The sequence below is a fragment of the Camponotus vicinus genome, unplaced genomic scaffold (assembly GCF_025532165.1).
Source record: "Camponotus vicinus isolate PSW18456_S1 unplaced genomic scaffold, iyCamVici1.0 SCAF_6, whole genome shotgun sequence".
NCBI classification, from domain to species: Eukaryota; Metazoa; Arthropoda; class Insecta; order Hymenoptera; family Formicidae; genus Camponotus; species Camponotus vicinus.
Window position 1 is genome coordinate 13,313,998 of NW_028141978.1, and position 26,785 is coordinate 13,340,782.

The window sequence follows — 26,785 nt, forward strand, 5'->3', positions numbered from 1 at the left end:
TATTAAAACGCATTTTGCTACAAGTGCAGAACGCTTTACATTTAATAAATAAACTTTGAAATTATAAAAAGATGTTTAAACAGGATAAGAAAACATGTCTATGAAAAACGTCCATTAATTTCTTTTTAAATGTTATATAATAAAGATATATGTAAAGATCATAGAAACTAATCAAGCGACGCGATAGTATCGTGATGCCAAGTACATAACAATAAATAAACCGGATCAGACCGTTGAGAGTCACTATTTTCAATATATCGAAGCATTATCAAATAGTTTATCCGAAACTTTTTTATAAATAAACTTCCGATTAAAATATCTTAGAAACTAAAGTCATAATCAAAAATTTAACAGCATTTTCCTAATACAATATTGATGCAAATTTACGGTTGGGACTTTTGAGTTTGAATAAAATTAGTGCAACTAATTCTGAATTATGATAATCTTGTACAGTTGTGACATTTTTCAATATCTACACACATACTTTTGCACGCACTCATGCAAAGCGATTTTGTCTCTAATGACAATCACAACATTATGATTTACGATTGTAAAAATCCATTAGCAACGTTCACAAAACATGAGCGGTTGTTTAGTCAATCAGAGATCAAATAAATATTTTATCGATGCATCAATGTCAATATATTATGATCAATTGTCTTTTGTTTATAATGATAGAATATATTATAATATTTATTTATATTTATTATTATATTTAAATTTATTATATTTAAATTTATTTATATTTATATTTATTTAGACTTATTATTACTATTATTATTATTATTATTATTATTATTATTATTATTATTATTGTTATTATTTATGAGTTATTAAAATTAATAACATAATATTAAAATTAATTAATTAATATTTTAAAATTGACTAATCTTCCTGTAATTTAATTTAATTTATTTTCCTTCATTTTCTTTCAATCATTCTAATTTTTACACATCTCTTTGCTCTTTTTTATTTTCTCTTATTCTATACAATGTTCTCTCTTTCTTACTCATATTCTCATATTTCTTTTTATTCTTTTCCAATCTTTTTCATTTTCTCTCATTCTATATAATTATATAATATATAATAATCTCATTATCGCCGGAATCGCCGCAAAAAGTTAATGCTCTAAAGTCTTTCTTGATATTTTTCAGATTGATAGAGTTTGATAGAGTCTGGCGAATTGCAATATAAGATAAAACAAAATCTATCAATCCGTTATTTTACTATCTATCATATTATCTATCATATTATCCTACTATCCTACAAGATGAAACAAAATCTGTCAATCCATTATTTTAATAATCTACAATCTTACCTTTAAGCTCGATATTTTATGAAACAAGACGCGGTCTCTCAACTTTACGGTGTAATTCCTCAGAGCAGCGTGCTTGGCCCACTGTACTTACAATATACTGCGGATTTAGTAATTATAAACGTCCGTGTAATGACCGCAACATACGCAGATGAGACAGCCCAGTGTACTTACAATATACTGCGGATTTAGTAATTATAAACGTCCGTGTAATGACCGCAACATACGCAGATGAGACAGCCCTATTGACAGTCCACAAAAATCTAACTGTAGCTTCAAAGATCCTACAAAAAGGCTTTGACTATTTTAATCCTGAACAAAGATTGGCGCATCAAGGTAAACGAAGTTAAATCGACGTATGTAACTCCTACTTCTTGCAGAGATCACTTTCTAGTCAAATAATTACTTTTTAAATAAGAACCATAATGATTTTTAAATTTTAAAAATGTTAAAAATTTTCTATATATTTGTTAGCAAACAATATCTATCTCCATATTTTTATAATTAAATATAATGTTCATATACAGTGTATATTTTGTTTATAATTGCATATATAATATAAAGATTTTCTCGCAATTTGCACATCTTACATTCATATAGTATTTGAGTTAGTTTTAAACGACTATTTGCATTTGATGGGGATAAATCTCATATGAACCGGATGAGAAGGACGAAGTATTATATCGGCCTTCAGTTGAATATCCTTTAAATACTCAACGGGCTCCAAATAAAAATTGTGCACCAAAGGAGCTATCATAGCCTTCAATTCCAACATACCGAATCGTTGACCTAATAATACATAAAATTCGAAGTCTCTCAAAAACTATCAGCATGAAGAGAAATGAAAATCCCAACCAATTTACCTATGCAATTTCTTGGTCCTGCGCTGAATGGTAAATAGGAATAAGGATGACGATTCCGTATCTTTTCGGGCAGGAATCTATCTGGATCAAATACTTCTGGATTTGGCCAAAAATTAGGATCTCTGTGAACCCCGTAAATATTAAGATGTAAGTTCGTTCCAGCAGGTACAACATATGAATCTGAAAAGTATTACAAAATTTCAAAATTTAAAATAAAAAATTTAAAATTTCAAAAATAAGAATTTTTTGAGAAAAATAAAATGTACATAATATTGTATTTTTAAAATGTAATATAATATACTAAATTTTACGTTTGATAATATATGCTTTGTGTTATGTGACATAAAGTGATTAATTACGTAGTTTTACATCTTCCGCAGTATTTCGTAATATTAAAAACACGCTGGGATACAAACGTAGCGCTTCTTTTAAACATCTGTCTAAATATGATAAATTTTGCAATGATTTCATGGTAAGTTTCCCTCCATTCTCTTGCATTATAGTATTAACTTCAACTCTCACACGTTCCTATGACATCAATAATAATAATTAAAATATATTTTTCAATTTTTTTTATATGCATAAATATAAATAAATTTGTAATAAATCAAAACATATTGTTCATATTTGTTTTGAGATGTTTCAATTTTTTTGGAATTTTTATATATTGATTTACGTATATGTTCGCGAGCGAATCCGACAGTGGACAGTAGGAGCGGAAGGTTTTTCAATGAAGAAAGTGCGCCTCGTTCACACAAAAAAGACTGACGTTTATTAGAGTCAAAATTAAAAAACCAGTGTTTAATGCAGTGATTGCGATTCGCGAAACAGCGGTGCAACACAGTGAGAGCGGTTTTCGTAAGCGGTTAATCGTAGTCAAGGCGGAATTGCGGTCGTTATAAGCGGTTCGATTTGCGGATTAACAAAAGAGATAGCGGAAATCCGAGTGAGTAAGCGGTCGTATAACAGAATAGCGGTTTTAACAAAGCGAAGCGGTTTGACAAAAGCGGTTTAGCGAAAAGTGCGAGACTTCGAAGTGCCCACGTGCGGTGCCCGTTATATAGCGAGCGGAATTTTGGGCCCTTTGCGACGTGGACCAATAAATTTTATACTTTAGCGGTGACCTCAGGGCGCCGCGTACCATTGGCCGCTGATGAGGTCTGACGTTGACAATTCTTTAATTGTCATGCGCGCAACCTTTTTCGATCAGCTGATTGCCAATCAGCTGATCGTGACGCATGCCCGTACGCTACGCTGATTTTGTCGACGGTTGACAATGTTATTGTGAATGTTTATGACCAGCGTCTCTTGAGAGTTGAAAAAATGCGAGATAACGGGAACGGTCGAGTTTTTCTGAATGATCGAAAGCTCGAGAAGATTCTTGACGCCCGTTAATTTTGAATTCTCGGATTTAGAACGTCGAACAATGCGGATTTTTGCCTATGCGAATTTTTGAACCGGAATAATTTTATGATTTTCGAACAATATAGAAAAATACACTGTAAAGGAAAACTTAATATTTGTATTACTTTGAATAAAAATCGCAATTTAAATAATATATCATAAAATATTGAGACGTACCTGAACATCTTTGTGTTCAGCTAATAATAATAGAGCAAACATTATACCCACTGCTGTAGTATCATGTCCCTATAATCAGATCCTCACATTATATTTGCTTAGATAATATGTACAAAAAATTAAAAAAAATATTACATATACGTACTTCAAACATGAAAGTATCGACTTCCTCTCTGATGTCCAAATCAGTTAAAAAACTTTCTCGTGAAGTCGCTATTAAAAGGTCCAACATGGATAGCCGTTTTTTTTTAACTAGAAATAAGCAAGGGATATTAACGATTATCACATTTTTATATATCCCGCTTAAACTATAAAACTATAAAATAATTGTTCTCGTTTAAAATTTAAACTTCCTCTCACAAATAGTAACTCTTAAAAATAGCAATAATTTATTTTTATAGCGGACATATAACGCATCATTTCGTGTCATTATATATATATTTAGTGTAAATAGTTCAATTTAGTGCAAGTATAATTTATAATTTTAGATTGCGAAATTGAATTTAAGTTAGAAGCTCTGATTTCTTACATACTTCCAAATACTTCGACATCTTCTGCCTCCGTCTCTTTATCATCTCCAAGATTTTTTAAGAATCGATTACTTGTGCGATCATGATAAAGTTTTCTTTCCGCGATAACCTATACACAAGAACGATATTTAATTTTTGTATTAAATACCAGTGGCATATTGTATTACATTATAAATATTAATAATATGTTATTAATATTACGAGATTTATTGTAATTTTTAAAAGTGTTTGAAGGACTTGAGATAACATGACATATAACGTACTTTTTCTGTAAATCCATGCAATATCTTCAAGACTTTTTTTTGTTTCCTTCCTTGTGGTGATAATGAGAATAATAAATCATTATGCAACCAAGGCCTTAATGCTCTAAACCGAAATTCATTAAGTTATATAATATCAATAATAATGTTATTATTTTGTAAAGCCTTATTTAAAGCCATCATGAAGTAATAGAGTAATCTTAACTCTAAATAATCATAGATTATAGACAATATATAAAAAATTTAAAACTATGTGTGAAAAAAAAGTTATGTAGATCCTTCTAAAAGCATTGTATTTTTGTTTTAGCTAAATATTTTTTAATCTACAAATTTTGCCCACACAATTCATTTTTCTTAATTTTTCAATAGTTTCAAGATTAAAAGCAATTTGAAATAAAACATTTAATGAAGCACGCACAATACATTTTAATTGCTAATTACGGGCTTAAACAAATCGATATTTATATTAACATTGATATAAATAGTTGTTCACCTTCGCATGACTTTAATAATCAATCTATTTTTCAAAATGTATAACTATATCATTATAATGAAGGATCATGATAGATATGTCACACAATTATTTATTATACTTTCATGTATTAAATTACCTATAAATTATCAATTCAATTATTTCGTGAATTGCATTTCGATACTGTTGTTGGAATTCGCCGAATTTTTCCAGAGAGACACCCATGGCAGTTTCTAAAATATATTTATTATACAGAGTTTCCAGAAATCGTAGACATAAAATGTACAGTATAATCGTCCGTACCAGCAGAAACAACTTCTTCTTCTGGCAAAAGTGCGTTTAAATATTACTTTTTAAACGGGAACAATATTAATTAAAGGATTTGTTGAAAACAAAACACATTTGTTGAAAATATAAATAAATAAAAAATATTTTTTATAGAAGGTATGGGAATTATATACTTTCAATCTTTTAACTTCATTGAACTTAAAATCATAAATTCAAAATAATAATCGCTATTAATCACTCAATTGAAACAGTTAGATGAGTTTGCTTGAGTCTGCCAAATTTTCTCCGTCTATAAATTGATACATAGCTGGTTAATCGTCATTACTACGCGCGAAAAATCCGACTTTCCTAATATCATGCCGTACACCATATCTGATTCAACTGCCTATTTGGCCTAGAGCATTCATTCGTTAGCTTAAAGTTATTTTTATTTCAAAAATAGTGTCCGGACTAATTTTCGCTAAATGAAATGTCGTTTCTTCTGGCACGGACAGTCAAGCTGTGCATTTCGTGTCCGCGAATTCTGGCACACTCTGTGTCGAGATCGAACAATCGAAGATTATCACGGATGAATATTTTATTGATAGCTTTGACAATAAAAAATCGAATATTATTTATTTTCACTGTACCATTGTATGCATGCGTGTGTCTACGTCACGGTATGTGTGTGTGCGTGTGCATGTGATACTTTGTGTAGAAACAAATTCTTTTCTTAAGCTATAGTTATTTAGAATATTACCGTATATCGCGTTTAGGGTATATTCACTAATAAATGGTAATAAATCCTTCACAACTGTCCCTCCGACGTCCTTCAAAGATTTTGTCATGCAATCATTTTCCTTGATCAAGATATCAACAAACTGATTTAATATATTAAAATGGAATGCAGGAGTTAATATCTTTCGTCGTGTTTGCCATTTAACGCCTGAAACAAGAACAAGATAAAATTATGCGATAAAATACAAATAATAGAATATAAGATTTATACATATTATAGTGTCTCTCTTACAATTAGTTTAATGTTTACTGCCCATTATTAAATAACAATATTATTCTACGTTTTTCTTTTTATATCGCAAAATTCTTTTATAATCCTTTAAATATATCTTCTCATAAAATTTTTACAAAAAGTTAGTATTGAAAGTATTAACTTGAATTTAATTATTATTTTGTAATTAAATCTTTTTATATCAAAAACAAATTGCAGAAAGTTGAAAACCAAGCGCCGATGTACGAGCGTAACAAAAAAATATGCAATTATTATCAATAATTCATATTAAATTATAATAAATCAAATAAAAGATCGAGATACAAACGTATCGGCCTAATTCAGGTCCTTGTTTCATCAATGTCAATACAAAAATATTATAAAATATGAGCAAAAGTATCATAAAAAAATATAAAAACATAAAAATATAAAAATACACTAAAATTTATTAAAAATGTTTGTCACGTAATGATGTTTGATTTACATTTGAAAATTTTTAATTGAAATATCTCATAGACAGATCATCTCTATTACTTCTATTTAGTTGAGAGTATATGTATCCGGCAAAATTATCTCTCGATATGATTTCATTTGCAGGTTTCTTTTAAATTTATTAATTTATAAAACGAGAAGTTATATAAGTTATATTATATAAGTTCACCATTTAAAAAAGATAATATTTAAATCTAATTGTAATATTTCATTGTAGTTATTTGATTTTTTGTGATAGAGATAAATTGATAACAAACTTCAGTGCAACTGAAATAATTAAGTATTAAGTATTTCGAGTGAAAGTGAGAAAAATTATTTCAACAGGATGTGAGTCTTATTGAAATTGAGTGTGTGTTTGTACAATGAGTAATTTATTTGTCACACGAAAGTTCCGTTACTTTATAAAATCAAATTTGCGTCACCTCCGACCGGATTTATTTAATTTTATTTTTTACAACTTTAACGTCTCGACCAGTATAGCAATTCCTATTATTTTTTTATTTATTTAGTTCATTATTTGTTTTCAACTTTGCGTTGTTATGTTCATACAAGGGGGTATTAAAGGGGTATTCTAGTCTAGAAGCCGAATTTTTGTATGCTTTTTTTGCAAATTTTTTTAAAGAAATGTGTAAGTTTCTTTGGGATATGGTTTTTTCTCACATATTTTTACATACTTGATGTTTTAAAATTTTTTTACTAAAAAATAATTATATAAATAAGTGCAACATAAAATTGAATGTTATGAAAAGAAAAGTTAATCCATGGTTCTCATGATTCCGGCTGTACTTCTTATCTGAAACAAAAAACCAAAGCGATTCTTAATTACTATGAGTTTGGCTATAGCAAGTAACAAAATGAAAAAAAGATACTGAAAAAATGACGTCATTCAGAAAATTAAATTTCGATTTTTGCCATTTTTTTCACCATTAAAAGGCTGTAAAAATTAAAAAAAATATTTTGACTTGATTTTGGGAAGAGTTTTAACTATACTTATGCTGAAGATGTGTGGATATTCGACTCAATTGATCAACTGGTTTTAGAGATATCATGAGATATCATAATATATCATGAGATATCATGAAAGGCAAAAAGAAAAGACGTATTTAAAGTTTTTGATATTGATTATATAGAGATAATTTTACTTACGATCAATCAGCTAGTGCAGGACCATACAGGGGACCTTCCTCCTGCTCATAAAAGTCCTACTGAACTGTTCTCTCTTCCCTGCGATTTAGTCTCTCATCTCTAACGAAATCAGTTGAACGCCGTTTCGAGCGGATGATACGAGTTTCGTTCCGAAATTTTGCGTATTTCTCCGCATGCTGTGACCAAAAGTCACTCATTAAGTTCATAATTTTCAAAATTGGTATAAATCCTTCATTGAAGATAATACCTACCAGAAAAGTTGCTACTTCAATCTTTGCCTCAGAATGAAGATGTTTTGGAGCAAAAGTCCAAATCAATAAATTTAAAAATTTAAAAAACTTTAGTTGTTATTTTATGTTTCTCCTAAACAACGTTCCAGCAATTCACTAGCCGAACCTAATCAAAATATAAATGCCGACACAATGCTCTATTGTGCGTCACGCTGCCGGAGTGCTGAGCGCGCGCCGGAAATCGCTCCCTACCAGGTGCTATAACTTTGTCAATTTTGTGAATCGAGCTAAATCTTCTTGCAGACATATTTTCCATACCAAATATTTGCAAAATATGCAAAAAAATCATTTTTTCCGCTAGACTAGAATACTCCCACAATATGCGATAACAAACTGTAATAATGTTTGTACGTTTTTATATGCTAACATTATTATGTTACCTGTACTGGTGAGGAGACCTGTGCCGAGCCAGGGATGTAATATATTATATGTACGACTTTTCTCGATGTGTTTAGTGCTGCTTAGTATCTTCTATAATCACCAAAAACATTTATTTATTATAGCATTCAATCTCAGATGCACAAATAATTTAGTAATTGTATCTCATATTTTAATCTAATCTGTATGAAGTTCTGTATCGATTCATTTTATTTTTTTTTTAAATATTTTTATTAGCAAAAATCTTCTTGTGAAATACAAGATTTCTAAATTTAGCTAAATTGTAATATCTGTAGAGAAATAAATCTTTCCAGAAATTTCATTATTACCTCCAGGTCGTCTGGATGACGGATAGACACAGCAAATTCGAGTAATCCCCATATTTTCAGAATAGGATAATACTTATCACATACTATACACAATAATTTCCATTGTTCCACTAAAAAATATATTATAAATATCGATACAGAAATTAAATAAAATTAAATAAAATTGAATAAATTTGAAAATTATTTCGAATAATAATAATTAAAAAATAAATCAAAATTGGAAAATTAGAAACGCAGCGCAGCAGTTCGAGCGCAAGAAAGAAACAACACTTCTTTTCTTTTGATTATTCGTATATTTCAAATTAAATATAATTACACTAACAAAAGCGAACGTTTTGGATGATCTTTTGATCCCCCTTCAGTGCAACTTTAATAATATGCGTTACAAAGTGTTATACAATGACACATTAAATTATAAAAATATCTGTCTTCGTTAGATAACGTTAGAATAACGTAGTGTAGATAATGTTAAATTATATCTTGCAGATATCCGGCAGCACATTTTACATTATTTCAAATAATTCTTCAAATTATTGTACTGTCATGTGCCAATGTGTTAAATCCAGTGTCTGTAATCTCCTTTGTTAAAATTTGTACCAGCGTTAGTAACGCCATCTAGAAGTCTGCTTTAAGATGATAATATGAACTATCTTCTGAAAAAATCAATATGAAGGCTCAAAATACGATAGATCAAATACGCTTGAAGACACGTGTTACAATATATTGTTGGCAATTGTAGTGTTAATTAACTGTTTAACTATACCATTATGTATCTTTCAAGTTGGCTAAAGATTCGATGATATAATGTATAAATATGTCTTCGGTTGGTAGGAAGTAAACATAGACTCAACCGAGGACAAACTCGGTTGACTTATAATAACAAACATATAAATATGTGAACAAACATCTCATATTTTCGATAAATTATCGATTATCGTTGCAAATGCGTGATGCAAGTCCTCTATATTACTCTGCAAATTCAAGCTATTTTTTGTCGTTTGATAAACAGTATTTCAGAGACAAATCTTTTGTCAAATCAGGACTCTCTGTCCAAAATTTCAGATTCTCCCCAATTAAAATCATGACCAAATTTGAGTCTATGATTGGTTATGACTAAAAATTGCGAAGTATTACTCTGGATATACTTTCGGTATCCCGAAATTCGTTTTTTTATTTGTCTACTAATCTAACCGACATATGACGCTTCGCAATCATTGCATGAGACTTTATATATTGCTGCATGAATCTTTTAGCATTATGTTTTTATGACAAAACTAACTGAAATTTATGTAGGTCAAAATAAGATAATCCTGTGTCATGATCGCTAAGAATTCATTTAAATTGTTCCGAATATTATTGTTGATATGTAAGGTATTGTGAAATATCAAGAGGGTTCTTTAAAGGTTCTCATTAAACTCTAAATTTGTTTGATTCTTGGCTAATAGTAACCTCAGATGTTCTCGTATTACATTGAAAATGTAAGCCAGAGGATAACAATTATCCAAGGAAATACTGATTATTAGCTCAAAGTATTTTTAGTGAAATCTGAGATGTGACAATAAAAAGGCACTGGGATGTGACAATAAGAATCCACCAATCCTACAATTATTCCTCTCTTATAGCATAGTGAATGATTCCATTTTTAATTTAGATATCTCCCAGAAAAAGTGGGTTTATGATCTCAAATTCAATTAAATTATTGTTCACGACTATCGTAACATCAAAGAAATTAAGTTTATTATTCCTTCTTCCATTGTAAACTAAAATCTCGGATGAAAAGAGTTGAAGATATCCAAGACCTCATTGAACATAGAAGAAGGAATCGCCAAAGCTATCCACATACCTACAATAAAATAGCAAATTGAAAGAAATATGTCTAATTCTATCATTGAATCTCAAGTCAACATGAGAAATACACAACGACATATCATTATCAATTTGTAAAAAGCGCCGAATCTGATGAGTCATGTTTCTCTGACTAGTAATTAAAATATAAAGAGTTAATTTACGTATATTTCGTATATTATGCATATTACGTAATATTTCCTTGTATTCATATTTTTACTTGACTTGTTAGATTTATCACATTACAATACAATAATTTGAAGAATTATTTGAAACATGTGCTTACCAGATATCTGCGAGATACAATCTAACATGTATGCGTTCTACTAATCAATGCATCAAGAACAGATATTTTTATAATTTGATGAGTCATGTGCAACACTTTGTCTCGCATATTGTTAACGTCGCACTGAAGAAGGATCAAAAGATCATTCTAAATGTTCATTTTTGTTAATATAATTATATTTAATTTGAAGTACACGAATAATCAGAAGGAAGGAAGTATTGTTTCTCTCTTGCACACCAACTACCGTGCTGTGTCTCTAATTTGCCAATTTTGATTTAATTTTTAATTATCGAAAAATTTTAGTACAACTAATTTTATTGTTATTTTCAATATTAGCGCATCTTTATCTTGAAAATAGAAAAATAATTAAAAAAGTTAATTACAAATGATTATTCCAAAGAGAACTGCTCCGATATGTAATCTGCATGTATAATAATAATCTTGATAAGTATACGTTTCAGAGCAAAGGATTTATGGTTTTAATATTTTTGCTTGTGTATGTATGCATAAATGATGAGTTATTTGTCAATTAGAGTGGATAGTTTGTACTTGCCTGCTGAAAGTGGGAGCTGGAATATATTGCCGAAAATCGGAACGCTTGGGGGTCCCGGTAAAAGATGAAGGAGTCGACCTTTTTTTCCATAATGTACGTAATAATAATATATCGATAAAATAAATATGAATAATAACAATATATTTATAAACATCGTCCCTTAATGTTGATATTCTTAACTGTTAAATTAAGCTTATTCTGTTTATTGTTTCTTTGATTCTTCACATGTATTACACAATAAATGGTAGTAATTCTCCGACAAAATTGATAATTATCTTGTTATTCTAAATGTTAATCCTAAATAGAAAGAGGCTTAAAGAGAGAAAGAATAATAGAAAGATCACTGAAATGCGTTAATTGTATATTTTTTATAATCAACTTTTATGAAAAAATATGTTAAACTTGCTCATTGTAAATGGAAAAAAAATATTATTTATGTAATGAAAAATATATAAATCCAATAAAAATATTTTTAATTTTTCGACCATTGCTTGCAATTGCTTTTTATTGTAAGAGATAAAATTTCGTGAGAATTTATTGTAAAACTATTAATAGTATCATAAATAGGACTAGTATTATTCTTATATCAATTCTTATATCAATTCTTGTATCAATTCTTGTCGCAAACATTTAACATATAAACTGTTTTTAGCATTAATATTTTAGTTATAATTTTATTTAATCTATAGCTGTATAAATGTATAAAAATCTTAAGCGATTACATCACAATATATCCACTTAAAATTCACTTGTATGCAAATCTTTGTTCGAAAATATTTTAGATCTATAAATAAACTTTTATTGTTTTATAAACAGAGTTTTTTGTTATAAACCCAAACTATTTAATTTAACATTCGCAAATTGAGTCAAAACAAAGAATTATTATATTAATTTTTATTTGATTTTTATCAAAATTATTATTCTATTATATTGTGTTTTTATATAATATACAAATTGTATAATTATCGTGATTTTTTAAAAGAATTTCTCTTTCTGTTTTGTTATGTATCTAATTGTTAAACATATTTCTATAAAAATACTTCTGTTATAATATATATTTAATAAAATTATAACAAAAAAAATCGTATAAAACTGACAGCTTGTGATATTTGAAAAATTTATATTAAATATTTATATTAAAATTATGCTCTTAAAATAATTATAGTATTATTAACCATTGTTGGGATTTTGCAATAGTATGATAAAATTTTATTTTATATATTACCTGATAAATTTTCTAATAACACGATCAATTAAAACACTCAAATGTTTAAAATGCAATTGTAAATCTCGCCAAGCAGATATACATGTCAGCAAAACGAATCTTCTTGAACTGATAATGTAAATCTCAGACTTATACTTATAGCCGTTCATCAGCTCAAGAGTATATTAATAATCAGAATTTTATGTTTTGATATACCGACGGTTGAATAATTCCACTTTGCTTAATGACACAAACGCACACACACACATACACACACACACGCACGTGTGTATCATTAATTTATATATATATATATATATATATATACAGGGTGTCCTAGACCACCCGTACACCCCTTTTCTTTCAAAAAGCATTTTAGAGAAAAATGTTTCAGACAAAAGTTGTTTGGTTTCGAGAGGGCCATAAGATGGTACCATTGGTTTAACCTTGAAGAGTCATTTGAAGGTCACGTGAAGGCCACTTCAATTTTTTTAAATGGAATACCCTATATATTTTTGCATATTCTTGTAGCTCATCTCGAGATCTTTTCAAAACACTATAATTAAGTTAGTTTTCATTAAGTACTTTACTAATTATGAGGCTTGAAATAATTTCTTAATTTTACGTAAATCATAAAATATCTTGAAAAATATTCATTTTTCGATTATCTTACCTTAATACTTTTATGTACAAAATAATGAGAGGAATCAATTGGTGTAAAGAAAACATATAGTTGTTTTTAAGAAAAAATATGGAATTGTTAATTGCAAATTACATATTTTTTCTTCAACGAGGAATCCAGATAAATAAACAAATAATCTAGATTCCTCGTTGGGATTTAGAATAATAAACAAATCAAGTCAAAGTTGTTCTAGTCAGAATAAATATTATATATCATTAATGATATATATACATATATATATATATATATATATATATATATATATATATATATATATGTATATATATATATATATATCATTTGGGTAAAAGTTTTTTCTGCCTAATTTCAAATAATCTGTTTAATATTCTGAATCCCCAACAAGGAATCCAGATTATTAAATAAATTATTTTAAATTCAGCTTGAAATTAAACTGATAAACAGTGATGTCAGAAAGAGGATGCGGCTCACATGCACACAGAGAACCTGTGTGTGAGCAGCTTCCTCTCTTTCGCACCACTGCTAAGGGAAAAAAATATACTTTAGATCTTACGTTAATACAAGTCCTTTATATACATTTCATGATAAATATTGAATACGAGAAAAATTAAGAGAGGTGTCGCCGCGTAGCGGCAAATGAAGAAACATGTCGCGCACACGAAAATCAAGTTGCGGCGTAGAAGTCGCAAATTAAGTATATATTCTTATTCATTAAGAATATATTTTTATTTATTAAGAATATTTATTAAGAGGACTTATAAAGTATACATTTCAAGAATACAATTTTTTCGGTGTGTATATATTGTTTAAGTCTGCTTTTTTTTCTATAAAAATAATTATATAACTTTTGAAAATTACGTTTATTAGAAATACAAGAATTACAAAGTTATATTCTTGATATATCATGTTTCGAAATATTAAAAATGTTATATAATAAAGATATATGTAAAAATCATAAAAACTAATCAACCGACGCGATAGTATCGTGATGCCAAATACATAACAATAAATGAACTGATCGACTGTAAAAATCCATTAGCAACATTCACAAAACATGAGCGGTTGTTTAGTCAATCAGAGATCAAATAACTATTTTATCGATGCATCAATGGTTATGATCAATTGTTTTTTGTTTATAATGATAGAATATATTATTATATTTATTTATATTTATTATTATATTTAAATTTATTATATTTAAATATTCTTAATTATTCTTCTTCTTCTTCTTATTATTATTATTTTTCTAAGCTATTAAAATTAATACCTTAATATTAAAAATAATTAATTAATATTTTAAAAGTGACTAATCTTCCTGTAATTTAATTTAATTTATTTTCCTTCATTTTCTTTCAATCATTCTGATTTTCGCACATCTCTTCGCACGCTCCTTTTTATTTTCTCTTATTCTATACAATGTTCTCTCTTTTTTTCTCATATTCTCATATTTCTTTTTATTCTTTTCCAATCTTTTTCATTTTCTCTCATTCTATATAATTATATAATATATAATAATCTCATTATATACACTGCTTAGTACATAAATTGGCCAGGAGAATCCATAAAGGAATCGCCGCAAAAAGTTAATGCTCTGAAGTCTTTCTTGATATTTCTCAGATGTTTGATAGAGTCTGGCGAATTGCAATATAAGATAAAACAAAATCTATCAATCTGTTATTTTACTATCATATTATCCTACTATTCTACAAGATAAAACAAAATCTGTCAATCCATTATTTTAATATTCTACAATCTTACCTTTAAGCTTGATATTTTATGAAACAAGACGCGGTCTCTCTACTTTACGGTGTAATTCTTCAGAGCAGCGTGCTTGGCCCAGTGCTGTACTTACTATATACTGCGGACTTAGTAATTATAAATGTCCGTGTAATGACCGCAAAATACGCAGATGAGACAGCCCTATTGACAGTCCACAAAAATCCAACTGTAGCTTCAAAAATCCTACAAAAAGGCCTTGACTATTTTAATCCTGAACAAAGATGTGGCGCATCAAGGCAAACAAAGTTAAATCGACGTATGTAACTCCTACTTCTTGCAGAGATCACTTTCTAGTCAAATAATTATTTTTTAAATAAGAACCATATTGATTTTTAAATTTTAAAAATGTTAAAAATTTTCTATATTTTTGTTAGCAAACAATATCTATCTCTATATTTTTACAATTAAATATAATGTTCATATACAGTGTGTATTTTGTTTATAATTGCATATATAATATATATAAAGATTTTCTCGCAATTTGCACATCTTACATTCATATAGTATTTGAGTTAGTTTTAAACGGCTATTTGCATTTGATGGGGATAAATCTGATATGAACCGGATGAGAAGGACGAAGTATCATATCGGTCCTCAACTGAATATTCTTCAAATATTCAACGGGCTCCAAATAAAAATTGTGCACCAAAGGAGCTATCATAGCCTTCAATTCCAACATGCCGAATCGTTGACCTAATAATACATAAAATTCAAAGTCTGTCAAAAACTATCAGCATGAAGAGAAACGAAAATCACAACCAATTCACCTATGCAATTTCTTGGTCCTGCGCTGAATGGTAAATAGGAATAAGGATGACGATTCCGTATCTTTTCGGGCAAGAATCTATCTGGATCAAATACTTCTGGATTTGGCCAGAAATTAGGATCTCTGTGAACCCCGTAAATATTAAGATGTAAGTTCGTTCCAGCAGGTACAATATATGAATCTGAAAAGTATTACAAAATTTCAAAATTTAAAATAAAAAATTAAAAAATTTCAAAAATAAGAATTTTTTGAGAAAAATAAAATGTACATAATATTGTATTTTTAAAATGTAATATAATATATTAAATTTTACGATTGATAATATATGCTTCGTGTTATGTGACATAAAGTGATTAATTACGTAGTTTTACATCTTCCGCAGTATTTCGTAATATTAAAAACACGCTGGGATACAAACGTAGCGCTTCTTTTAAACATCTGTCTAAATATGATAAATTTAGCAATGATTTCATGGTAAGTTTCCCTCCATTCTCTTCCATTATAGTATTAACTTCAACCCTCACACGTTCCTATGACATCGATAATAATAATTAAAATATATTTTTCAATTTTTTTATATGCATAAATATAAATAAATTTGTAATAAATCAAAACATATTGTTCATATTTGTTTTGAGATGTTTTAATTTTTTCGGAATTTTTATATATTGATTTACGTATAGAAAAATACACTGTAAAGAAAAACTTGATATTTGTATTACTTTAAATAAAAATTGCAATTTAAATAATATATCATAAAATATTGAGAAGTACCTGAACATCTTTGTGTTCAGCTAATAATAATAAAGCAAACATTATGCCCGCTGCTGTAGTATCATGACCCTGTAATCAGATCATCATATTGTTTTATGTGCTTAGATAATATGTACAAAAAATTAAAAAAAATATTACATATGCGTACTTCAAACATGAAAGTATCGACTTCCTCTCTTATGTCCAAATCAGTTAAAGAACTTTCTCGAGATGCGGCTATTAAAAGGTCCAACATGGCTAGCCGTTTTTTTTTAACTAGAAATAAGCAAGGCATATTAACGATTATCACATTTTTGTATATCACGCTTTAACTATATATAACATTGTTCTCGTTTAAAATTTAAACTTCCTTACAAATAGTAATTCTTAAAAATAGCAATAATTTATTTTTATATCGGACATATAACGCATCATTTCGTGTCATTATATATATATTTAATGTAAATAGTTTAATTTAGTGCAAGTATAATTTATAATTTTACTTTGCGAAATTGAATTTAAGTTAGAAGCTCTGATTTCTTACATACTTCCAAATACTTCGACATCTTCTGCCTCGGTCTCTTTTTCATCTTCAAGATTCTTTAAGAATCGATTATTTGTGAGATCATGATAAAGTTTTCTTTCCGCGATAACCTATACACGAAATATTTAATTTTTGTATTAAATAGCAAAGGCATATTGTATTACATTATAAATATTAATAATGTAATATGTTATTAATATTATGAGATTTATTGTAATTTTTAAAAGTGTTTGAAGGACTTGAGATAACATGACTTATAACGTACTTTCTCTGTAAATCCATGCAATATCTTCAAGATTTTTTTTTGTTTTCTTCCTTGTGGCGTAAGTGAGAATACTAAATCATTATACAACCAAGGCCTAGTTATTCTAAACCGAAATTCATTTATAGTTATATAATTTCAATAAAAATGTTATTTTGTAAAAGCTTTATTTAAAGCCATCATGAAGTAATAGAGTAATCTTAACTCTAAATAATCATAGATTATAGACAATATATAAAAAATTAAAAACTATATGTGTGACGAAAAAGTTATGTAGATCCTTCTAAAAACATTGTATTTTTGTTTTAGCTAAATATTTTTTTATCAAAGCTAAATATTTTTTAATCTACAAATTTTGCCCACACAATTCATTTTTCTTATTTTTTCAATAGTTTCAAAATTAAAAGCAATTTGAAATAAAACATTTAATGAAGCACGCACAATACATTTTAATTGCTAATTACGGGCTTAAACAAATCGATAGTTATATTAACATTGATATAAATAGTTGTTTACCTTCGCATGACTTTAATAATCAATCTATTTTTCAAAATGTATAGCTATATCATTATAATGAAGGATCAGGATAGATATGTCACACAATTATTTATTATACTTTCATGTATTAAATTACCTATAAACTATCAATTCAATTATTTCGTGAATTGCATTTCGATACTGTTGTTGGAATTCGCCGAATTTTTGCAGAGAGACTCCCATGGCAGTTTCTAAAATGTATTTATTATACAGAGTTTCCAGAAATCGTGGACATAAAATGCACAGTATGATTGTCCATGCCAGCAGAAACAACTTTTTCCTCTGGCAAAAGTGCATTTAAATACTACTTTTTAAACGGTAACAATTAATTAAATTACGCATAAATCACAGGAGTGGTGCGCGCACAGAGTTTGACTATATTATTAAAGATTTTATAAAAACTATGCATGATATTTCAATATCGCTATTTTGAATACAATTTATTTAATAAAAGAACATTTTCTAAATGATATCACTGAAATAACGTTTGAAAATAAAATAAATAGATTAGATGACATGTGAATAATTTTGAATCCAACGTTTTTAAAAAAAAGTAAACATAAAATAGCGTACAGGCTCAAGCGCCATGTAGCCGTACAATTGGCAAATAGCTCGGGTTTTTCGTGCATGCGCAATAAACACGGCCTTAATAACGTATTTAATATAAATAGAAAGATGTACCGGTGAAAATAAAAAAAAGTTTTTTTTTTTAGAAATTATTGTACGATTAGCGATATACATATATATATATTTATAAGTATATAATTATAAGAAATTTATTAAACTTGAATAAAAAAGAATTTGTTAAACAAAACACATTTCTTGATAATATAAATAAATAAAAAATATTTTTTATAGAAAGTATGGGAATCATATATTTTCAATTCCACAACTTAATTGAACTTAAAATCGCAAATTCAAAATAATAATCACTATTAATCACTCAATTGAAACAGTTAGATGAGTTTGCTTAAGTCTGCCAAAGTCTATCCTCCGTCTATAAATTCATACATCGCTGGTTAATCATTACTACGCGCGAAAAATCCGACTTTACTAATATCATGCCGTACACCATATCTGATTCAACTGCCTATCTGGCCTAGAGCATTCATTCGTTAGCTTAAAGTTGTTTTTATTTAAAAAGTAGTATTCAGACAAATTTTTGCCAAAGGAAAAATTGTTTCTTCTGGCACGGACAGTCAAGCTGTGCATTTCGTGTCCGTCCATTCTGGGACACTCTGTGTCGAGATCGAACAATCGAAGATTATTACGAGTAAATATTTAATTGATAGCTTTGACAATAAAAAATCGAATATTATTTATTTTCATTGTACCGTTCATCGTATGCGTGCGTGTATCTACGTCGCAGTATGTGTGTGTGCGTGTGTGTGTTCATGTGATACTTCGTGTAGAAACAAATTCTTTTCTTAAGTTATAGTCATTTAGAATATTACCGCATATCGCGTTTAGGGTATATTCACTAATAAATGGTAATAAATCCTTTACAACTGTGCCTCCGACATCCTTCAAAGATTTTGTCATGCAATCACTTTCCTTGATCAAGATATCAACAAACTGATTTAATATATTAAAATGGAATGCAGGAGTTAATATCTTTCTCCGTGCTTGCCAATTAACGCCTGAAACAAAAACAAGATAAAATTATGCGATAAATACAAATAATGGAATATAAGATATATACATATTATAGTGTCTCTCTTACAATTAGTTTAATGTTTACTGCCCATTATTAAATAACAATATTATTCTACGTTTTTCTTTTTATATCGCAAAATTCTTTTATAATCTTTTAAATATATCTTCTCATAAAATTATTACAAAAGGTAAGTATTGAAAGTATTAACTTGAATTTAATTATTATTTTGTAATTAAATCTTTATATCAAAAACAAATTGCAAAAGGTTAAAAACCAAGCGCTGATGTACGAGCGTAACAAAATATATGCAATTATTATCAATAATTCATATTAAATTATAATAAATCAAATAAAAGATCGAGATACAAACGTTTCGGCCTAATTCAGGTCCTTGTTTCATCAATGTCAGTACAAAAATATTATAAAATATGAGCAAAAGTATCATAAAAAAATATAAAAACATAAATAAAAATTTAAATCTATATAGATTGATAAATAAAAAATATACTAAAATTTATTAAAAATGTCTGTCACATAATGATGTTTGATTTACATTTGAAAATTTTTAACTGAAATATCTTATAGAGAGATCATCTCTATTACTTTTAGTTAGTTGAGAATATATGTATCCGGCAAAATTATCTCGATATGATTTCATTTACAGCATTCTTTTAAATGTAATATTTCATTGTAGTTATTTGATTTTTTTGTGATAGAGATAAATTGATAACAAACTTCAGTGCAACCGAAATAATTAAGTATTAAATATTTCGAGTGAAAGTGAGAAAAATTATTTCAAAAGGATGTGAGTCTTATTAAAATTGAATGTGTTTGTACAATGCGTAATTTATTTGTCACACGAAAATTCTGTTACTTCAAAAAATCATATTTGCGTCATCTTCGACCGGATTTATTTATTTTTATTTTTTACAACTTTAACGTTTCGACCGGTATAGCAATTCTTATTATTTTTTTATTTATTTAGTTCATTATTTGTTTTCAACTTTGCGTTATTATATTCACACAAGGGGGTATTAAGGGAGTATTCTAGTCTAAAAGCCGAAATTTTGTATGCTATTTTCGCAAATTTTTTAAAAAAAAGTCTGTTTTTTTTGGATGCGGTTTTTCTCACCGCATCCCAAAAATTTATATGTACATACTTGAAGTATATTACAAAATTTTTTTACTAAAAAATAATTATAAATAAGTGCGGTACACAAAATTGAATAAGATAATAAAAAGAAATTTGGCTCCAAAGTCCATGGCTCTTATGATTCTGGCTGTACTGCTTCTAAAATCTAAAACAAAAAAACCAGAGAGATTTTTAATTAGTATGAGTTTGGCTATAGATATCGAAATGAAGAAAATATTGAAAATTTAAAAAAATGTCATTTAGAAAACTAAATTTCGATTTTTGCCATTCTTTTTCACCATTAAAAAGCTGTAAAAATTAAAAAAATAATATTTTGACTTGATTTTGGGAGGGGCTTTAACTATATTTATGCTGAAGATGTGTACATATTTGATTGATCAACTCATATCAAATTGATCAACTGGTTTTTGAGACATCATGAGATATCATAAGATATCATCAGAAGCAAAAAAAGTATTTACAGATTTTCACATTGATTACATAGAGATAATTTTACTTACAATCAAGCTAGTGCAGGGCCATACAAGGGACCTTTCTCCTGCTCATAAAAGTCCTACTGAGCTGTTCTCTCTTCCCTGCGATTTAGTTTTTCGTCTCTAACGAAATCAGTTGAACGCCGTTTCGAGCGGGTAATACGAGCTTCGTTCCAAGAATTTGCATCTTTGCTTGCTGTGACTAATAGTGACTCATTAAGTTCGTAACTTTCAAAATCGGTATAAATCCTTCATTGAAGATAATAAGAAAAGTTGCTATACTTCAATCTTTGCTCCAGAATGAAGATGTTTTGGAGCAAAAGTCCAAAAGTCAATAAATTCAAAAAATTTTAGTTGTTATTTTGTGTTTCTCTTAAATAACGTTCCAGCAATTCACTAGCCGAATCTAGCCGAAATATAAATGCCGACACAATGCTCTATTGTGCACCGTGCGGCCCGAATGCCGAGTGCGCGCCGGAGATCGCTCTCTACCGGGGAGCTATAACTGTGCTATAACTGTGTCAATTTTGTAAATTGGAAATCTTTTTGTAGGCATATTTTTCATATCAAATACTTGCAAAATATCCAAAAAAATCCGACTCGCTAGACTAGAATACTCCCTTAATATACGACAATAAACTGTAATAAAAAAGTTTGTATGTTAACAGTGTTATGTTACCTGTACTGGTGAGGAGACCTGTGCCGAACCAGGGATGTAACACATTATATAAACGACTTTTCTCGATGTGCTTAGTGCTGCTTAATATCTTCTAAAATCACCGGAAACATCTATTTATTATAGCATTCAATCTCAGATACACAAATAATTTATTAATTGTATCTCATATTTTAATCTAATCTGTATAAAGTTCTGTATCAATCCTTTTTATGTTTTTAAGAAATATTTTCAGCAAATATCTTCTTGTGAAATACAAGATACCTAAATCTCTAGCTAAAGTAATGTCTAAAAAGAATTATATATTTCCAGAAATTTCCATATTACCTCCAGATCATCTGGATGACGGATAGACACAGCAAATTCGAATAATCCCCATACTTTCATAATAGGATAATACTTATCACATAGTATACACAATAATTTCCATTGTTCCACTAAAAAATATATTATAAATATCGATACAGAAATTAAATAAAATTGAATAAATTTGAAAATTATTTCAAATAATAATAATTAAAAATTAAATCAAAATTAGCAAATTAGAAACGCAGCGCAGTAGTTCGAGTGCAAGAAAGAAACAACATTTCTTTCCTTCTGATTATTCGTATACTTCAAATTAAATATAATTACACTAACAAAAACGAACGTTTTGGATGATCTTTTGATCCCCCCTCAGTTCAATGTGATAACGCATTAAATTATAAAAATATCTGTCTTCGATAGATAACGTTAGAATAACGTAGTGTAGATAACATTAAATTATATCTCGCAGATATCTGGTACATTTTACATTATTTCAAATAATTCTTCAAATTATTGTACAGTAATGTGCCAATGTGTTAAATCCAGGGTCTGTAAACTCCTTTGTTAGTATTTGTACCAGCGTTAGTAACGCCATCTACAAGTCTGCTTTCAGATAATATGAACTATCTTCCGAAAAAATCAATATACTGGATCAAAATACGATAGATCAAATACGCTTGAAGACATGTGTTACAATATATTGTTGTCAATTGTAGTGTTAATTAATTGTTTAACATTACAATTGACAACAATACATTACATGAGACTTTATATATTGCTGTATGAATCTTTTGGCATTATGTTTTTATGACAAAACTACGAAATTTATCTAGGCCGAAATAAAATAAATCTCGTGTGATGATCGCTAAGAATTCGTTTAAATTGTTCCGAAAATCATTATTGATATGTAAGGTATTGAAATATGAAGAGGGTTTTTCTAGGGATGGTTCTCATTAAACTCTAAATTTGCTTGATTCTTGGCTAATAGCAATCTCAGATGTTCTCGTATTACATTGAAAATGTAAGCCAGAGGATAACCATTGTTCAAGAGAATGCTCATTATCATAGATCAAAGTTTTTTTGATGAAATCTGGGATGTGACAATAAAAAGGCACGATATCCATCAGTCCTACAATTATTCCTCTCTTATAGCATAGTGGATGATTCCATTTATAATTTAGATATCTCCCAGAAAAAGTGGTTTTATGATCTCAAATTCAATTAAATTATTGTTCGCGACTATCGTAACATCGAAGAAATTAAATTTATTATTCCTTCCTCCATAAACTGAAATCTCGGATGAACAGAGTTGAAGATATCCAAGATTCCATTGAACATGGAAAAGGGAACCGCCAAAGATATATCATCGACATACCTGTAATAAAATAGCAAATTGAAAGAAATATGTCCAATTTCATCTCAAGTCCAATTGAATCTCAAGTCAACATGAGAGATACACAACGATATATCATTATCAATTTGTAAAAAGCACAGAATCTGATGAGTCATGTTTATGACTAGTAATTAAAATGTAAATAGTTAATTTACGTATATTTCGTATATTGCATAAATTACGTATATTATGTAATATTTCTTTGTATTCATATTTTTTCTTGTTAGATTTACTTGGGATTTAACACATTGGCACATTACAATACAATAATTTGAAGAATTATTTAAAACAGATTTCTGCGAGATACAATCTAACGTCTATGCGTTCTAACTAATCTACGGGTCAAAGGCAGATATTTTTATAATTTGATGCGTTAAACACTTATATAATACTTTGTAATGCATATTGTTAATATCGCGCTGAAGAGGGATCAATAGATCATCTGAAATGTTCATTCTTGTTAATGTAATTATATTATTTAATTATATTTAATTTAAAATATACGAGTAATCAGAAGCAAGGAAGTGTTGTCCCCTTCTTGAGCTTCAATTACTGCGCCGTATCTCTAATTTGCCAATTATGATTTAATCTTTAATTATCGATTCAAAAATTTTAGTGCTAATTTTATTGTTATTTTTAATATTAACGCATCTTAATCTTGAAAACAGACAAATAATAAAAAAAAATTAATTACAAATGATTATTCCAAAGGGAAGTGCTCAGATATGTAATCTGTATGCAATAATCTTGGTATACGTTTAGAGCAAAGGATTTATAAATTTAATATTTTTGAATGTATGCACGAATGACGAGTCATTTGTCAATTAACGTAAATAGAGTAGAAATTTTGTACTTGCCTGCTGAAACATGGGCTAGGAATTCATGACCAAAAATCGGAATGCTCGGAGGTCCCGGTAAAAGATGAAGAAGTCGTCCATTTCTTCCATAATGTACGTAATAATAATATATCAATAAAATAAACATGAATAATAACAATATACTTATAAACATCGTTTCTTTACGTTGATATTCTTAACTGTTAAATTAAGCTTCTTCTCTTTATTGTTTCTTTAATTCTTCACTCGTGTCACAAAATAAGTGGTATTAATTCTTCGACAAAATTGTAATTATCTTGTGATTCTAAATGGTAATCCTAAATAGAAAGAGATATAAAGAGGGAGAGAATAATAGAAAGATCACTGAAATGCGTTAATCGTACATTTTTTTATAATTAACTTTTATTTATGATTAACTTTAAAGATTCATGAAAAAGTATGATAAATTTGTTCATTATTTATATAATAAAAATATGTATGAATCCAATAAAAATATTTTTAATTTTTTGACCATTACTTGCAATTGCTTTTTATTATAAAAGATAAAATTTCGAGAACTTATTGCAAAATCATTAATTAGGGCGAGTATTCCTTATCTCAAGAGTTTTCTTTATATCAATTCTTATATTAATTCTTGTCGCAAACATTTAACATATAAATTGTTTTTAGCATTTTAGTATTTTAGTTATAATTTTATTTAATCTATAGCTGTATAAATGTATAAAAATCTTAAGCGATTACATCACAATATATCCACTTAAAATTCACTTGTATGCAAATCATTGTTCGAAAATATTTTAGATCTATAAATAAACTTTTATTGTTTTATAAACAGAGTTTTTTGTTATAAACCAAAACTATTTAATTTAACATTCGCAAATTGAGTCAAAACAAAGAATTATTTTATTAATTTTTATTTGATTTTTATCAAAATCATTATTCTATTATATTGTGTTTTTATATAATATACAAATTGTATAATTATCGTGATTTTTTAAAAGAATTTCTCTTTCTGTTTTGTTATGTATCTAATTGTTAAACATATTTCTATAAAAATACTTCTGTTATAATATATATTTAATAAAATTATAACAAAAAAAATCGTATAAAACTGACAGCTTGTGATATTTGAAAAATTTATATTAAATATTTATATTAAAATTATGCTCTTAAAATAATTATAGTATTATTAACCATTGTTGGGATTTTGCAATAGTATGATAAAATTTTATTTTATATATTACCTGATAAATTTTCTAATAACACGATCAATTAAAACACTCAAATGTTTAAAATGCAATTGTAAATCTCGCCAAGCAGATATACATGTCAGCAAAACGAATCTTCTTGAACTGATAATGTAAATCTCAGACTTATACTTATAGCCGTTCATCAGCTCAAGAGTATATTAATAATCAGAATTTTATGTTTTGATATACCGACGGTTGAATAATTCCACTTTGCTTAATGACACAAACGCACACACACACATACACACACACACGCACGTGTGTATCATTAATTTATATATATATATATATATACAGGGTGTCCTAGACCACCCGTACACCCCTTTTCTTTCAAAAAGCATTTTAGAGAAAAATGTTTCAGACAAAAGTTGTTTGGTTTCGAGAGGGCCATAAGATGGTACCATTGGTTTAACCTTGAAGAGTCATTTGAAGGTCACGTGAAGGCCACTTCAATTTTTTTTAATGGAATACCCTATATATTTTTGCATATTCTTGTAGCTCATCTCGAGATCTTTTCAAAACACTATAATTAAGTTAGTTTTCATTAAGTACTTTACTAATTATGAGGCTTGAAATAATTTCTTAATTTTACGTAAATCATAAAATATCTTGAAAAATATTCATTTTTCGATTATCTTACCTTAATACTTTTATGTACAAAATAATGAGAGGAATCAATTGGTGTAAAGAAAACACATAGTTGTTTTTAAGAAAAAATATGGAATTGTTAATTGCAAATTACAGAATATTTTAATACGTACAATAAATGGACTACTTCCCATTTACCAATCCAATTGAGAAAAATCTGTTTAATATTACGAATCCCAACGAGGGATCCTCTCCTCAAAAATAATTTGTTTAATAATCTGGATCTCTCATTGGAATTTAGAATATTAAATAAATCAAGTCAATGTTGTTC

At 28.0% G+C, this 26,785-nt stretch overlaps 3 protein-coding genes across 4 annotated transcripts; all 3 read right to left on the minus strand.

Annotated features, from left to right (window-relative positions):
- Positions 1-1,829: 1,829 nt before the first annotated feature.
- Positions 1,830-25,974, minus strand: LOC145973599 (cytochrome P450 4C1-like). Of its 2 annotated transcripts, XM_083103123.1 has the most exons (13): positions 25,861-25,974; positions 24,638-24,933; positions 8,933-9,042; positions 8,606-8,696; positions 6,049-6,234; positions 5,161-5,254; positions 4,553-4,655; positions 4,293-4,398; positions 3,905-4,011; positions 3,760-3,828; positions 2,538-2,706; positions 2,179-2,358; positions 1,830-2,104 (listed from the first exon to the last, which is right to left on the minus strand). In XM_083103123.1, exons 2-13 carry the CDS (start codon positions 24,789-24,791, stop codon positions 1,938-1,940), a joined length of 1,536 nt encoding a protein of 511 aa, XP_082959249.1. In that variant the 5' UTR covers positions 24,792-24,933; positions 25,861-25,974; the 3' UTR covers positions 1,830-1,937. The 2 variants fall into 2 exon arrangements, with proteins under 2 accessions (XP_082959249.1, XP_082959250.1); XM_083103124.1 differs by lacking the exons at positions 24,638-24,933; positions 25,861-25,974 and adding an exon at positions 11,617-11,806.
- Positions 14,794-19,759, minus strand: LOC145973601 (cytochrome P450 4C1-like). The gene is made up of 8 exons (XM_083103127.1): positions 19,577-19,759; positions 18,220-18,313; positions 17,589-17,691; positions 17,328-17,433; positions 16,949-17,055; positions 16,801-16,869; positions 16,388-16,556; positions 14,794-16,207 (listed from the first exon to the last, which is right to left on the minus strand). Exons 1-8 carry the CDS (start codon positions 19,662-19,664, stop codon positions 15,981-15,983), a joined length of 963 nt encoding a protein of 320 aa, XP_082959253.1. The 5' UTR covers positions 19,665-19,759; the 3' UTR covers positions 14,794-15,980.
- Positions 20,606-24,621, minus strand: LOC145973600 (putative cytochrome P450 4s3). Its single transcript, XM_083103126.1, has 5 exons — positions 22,721-24,621; positions 22,409-22,518; positions 22,085-22,175; positions 21,433-21,607; positions 20,606-21,077 (listed from the first exon to the last, which is right to left on the minus strand). The coding sequence occupies exons 1-4, from the start codon at positions 22,776-22,778 to the stop codon at positions 21,486-21,488; spliced, it is 381 nt and encodes a 126-aa protein (XP_082959252.1). The 5' UTR covers positions 22,779-24,621; the 3' UTR covers positions 20,606-21,077; positions 21,433-21,485.
- Positions 25,975-26,785: the final 811 nt, after the last annotated feature.

Coding starts and splice junctions, on each gene's coding strand:
- LOC145973601 (XM_083103127.1), bottom strand. CDS start 19,664: ATGACAAAATCTTTGAAGGATGTCGGAGGCACAGTTGTAAAGGATTTA. Junction 17,692..18,219: donor ATTGAATTGATAGTTTATAG/GTAATTTAATAC, acceptor ATTTCGGTTTAG/AATAACTAGGCCTTGGTTGT. Junction 17,056..17,327: donor AGATGTCGAAGTATTTGGAA/GTATGTAAGAAA, acceptor GCTTATTTCTAG/TTAAAAAAAAACGGCTAGCC.
- LOC145973600 (XM_083103126.1), bottom strand. CDS start 22,778: ATGCGTTATCACATTGAACTGAGGGGGGATCAAAAGATCATCCAAAAC. Junction 22,519..22,720: donor CATCCAAAACGTTCGTTTTT/GTTAGTGTAATT, acceptor TATATTTTTTAG/TGGAACAATGGAAATTATTG. Junction 22,176..22,408: donor GTCATCCAGATGATCTGGAG/GTAATATGGAAA, acceptor CGGTGATTTTAG/AAGATATTAAGCAGCACTAA.
- LOC145973599 (XM_083103123.1), bottom strand. CDS start 24,791: ATGTTTATAAGTATATTGTTATTATTCATGTTTATTTTATTGATATAT. Junction 3,829..3,904: donor TCGATACTTTCATGTTTGAA/GTACGTATATGT, acceptor ATCTGATTATAG/GGACATGATACTACAGCAGT. Junction 2,105..2,178: donor AGGACCAAGAAATTGCATAG/GTAAATTGGTTG, acceptor ATGTATTATTAG/GTCAACGATTCGGTATGTTG.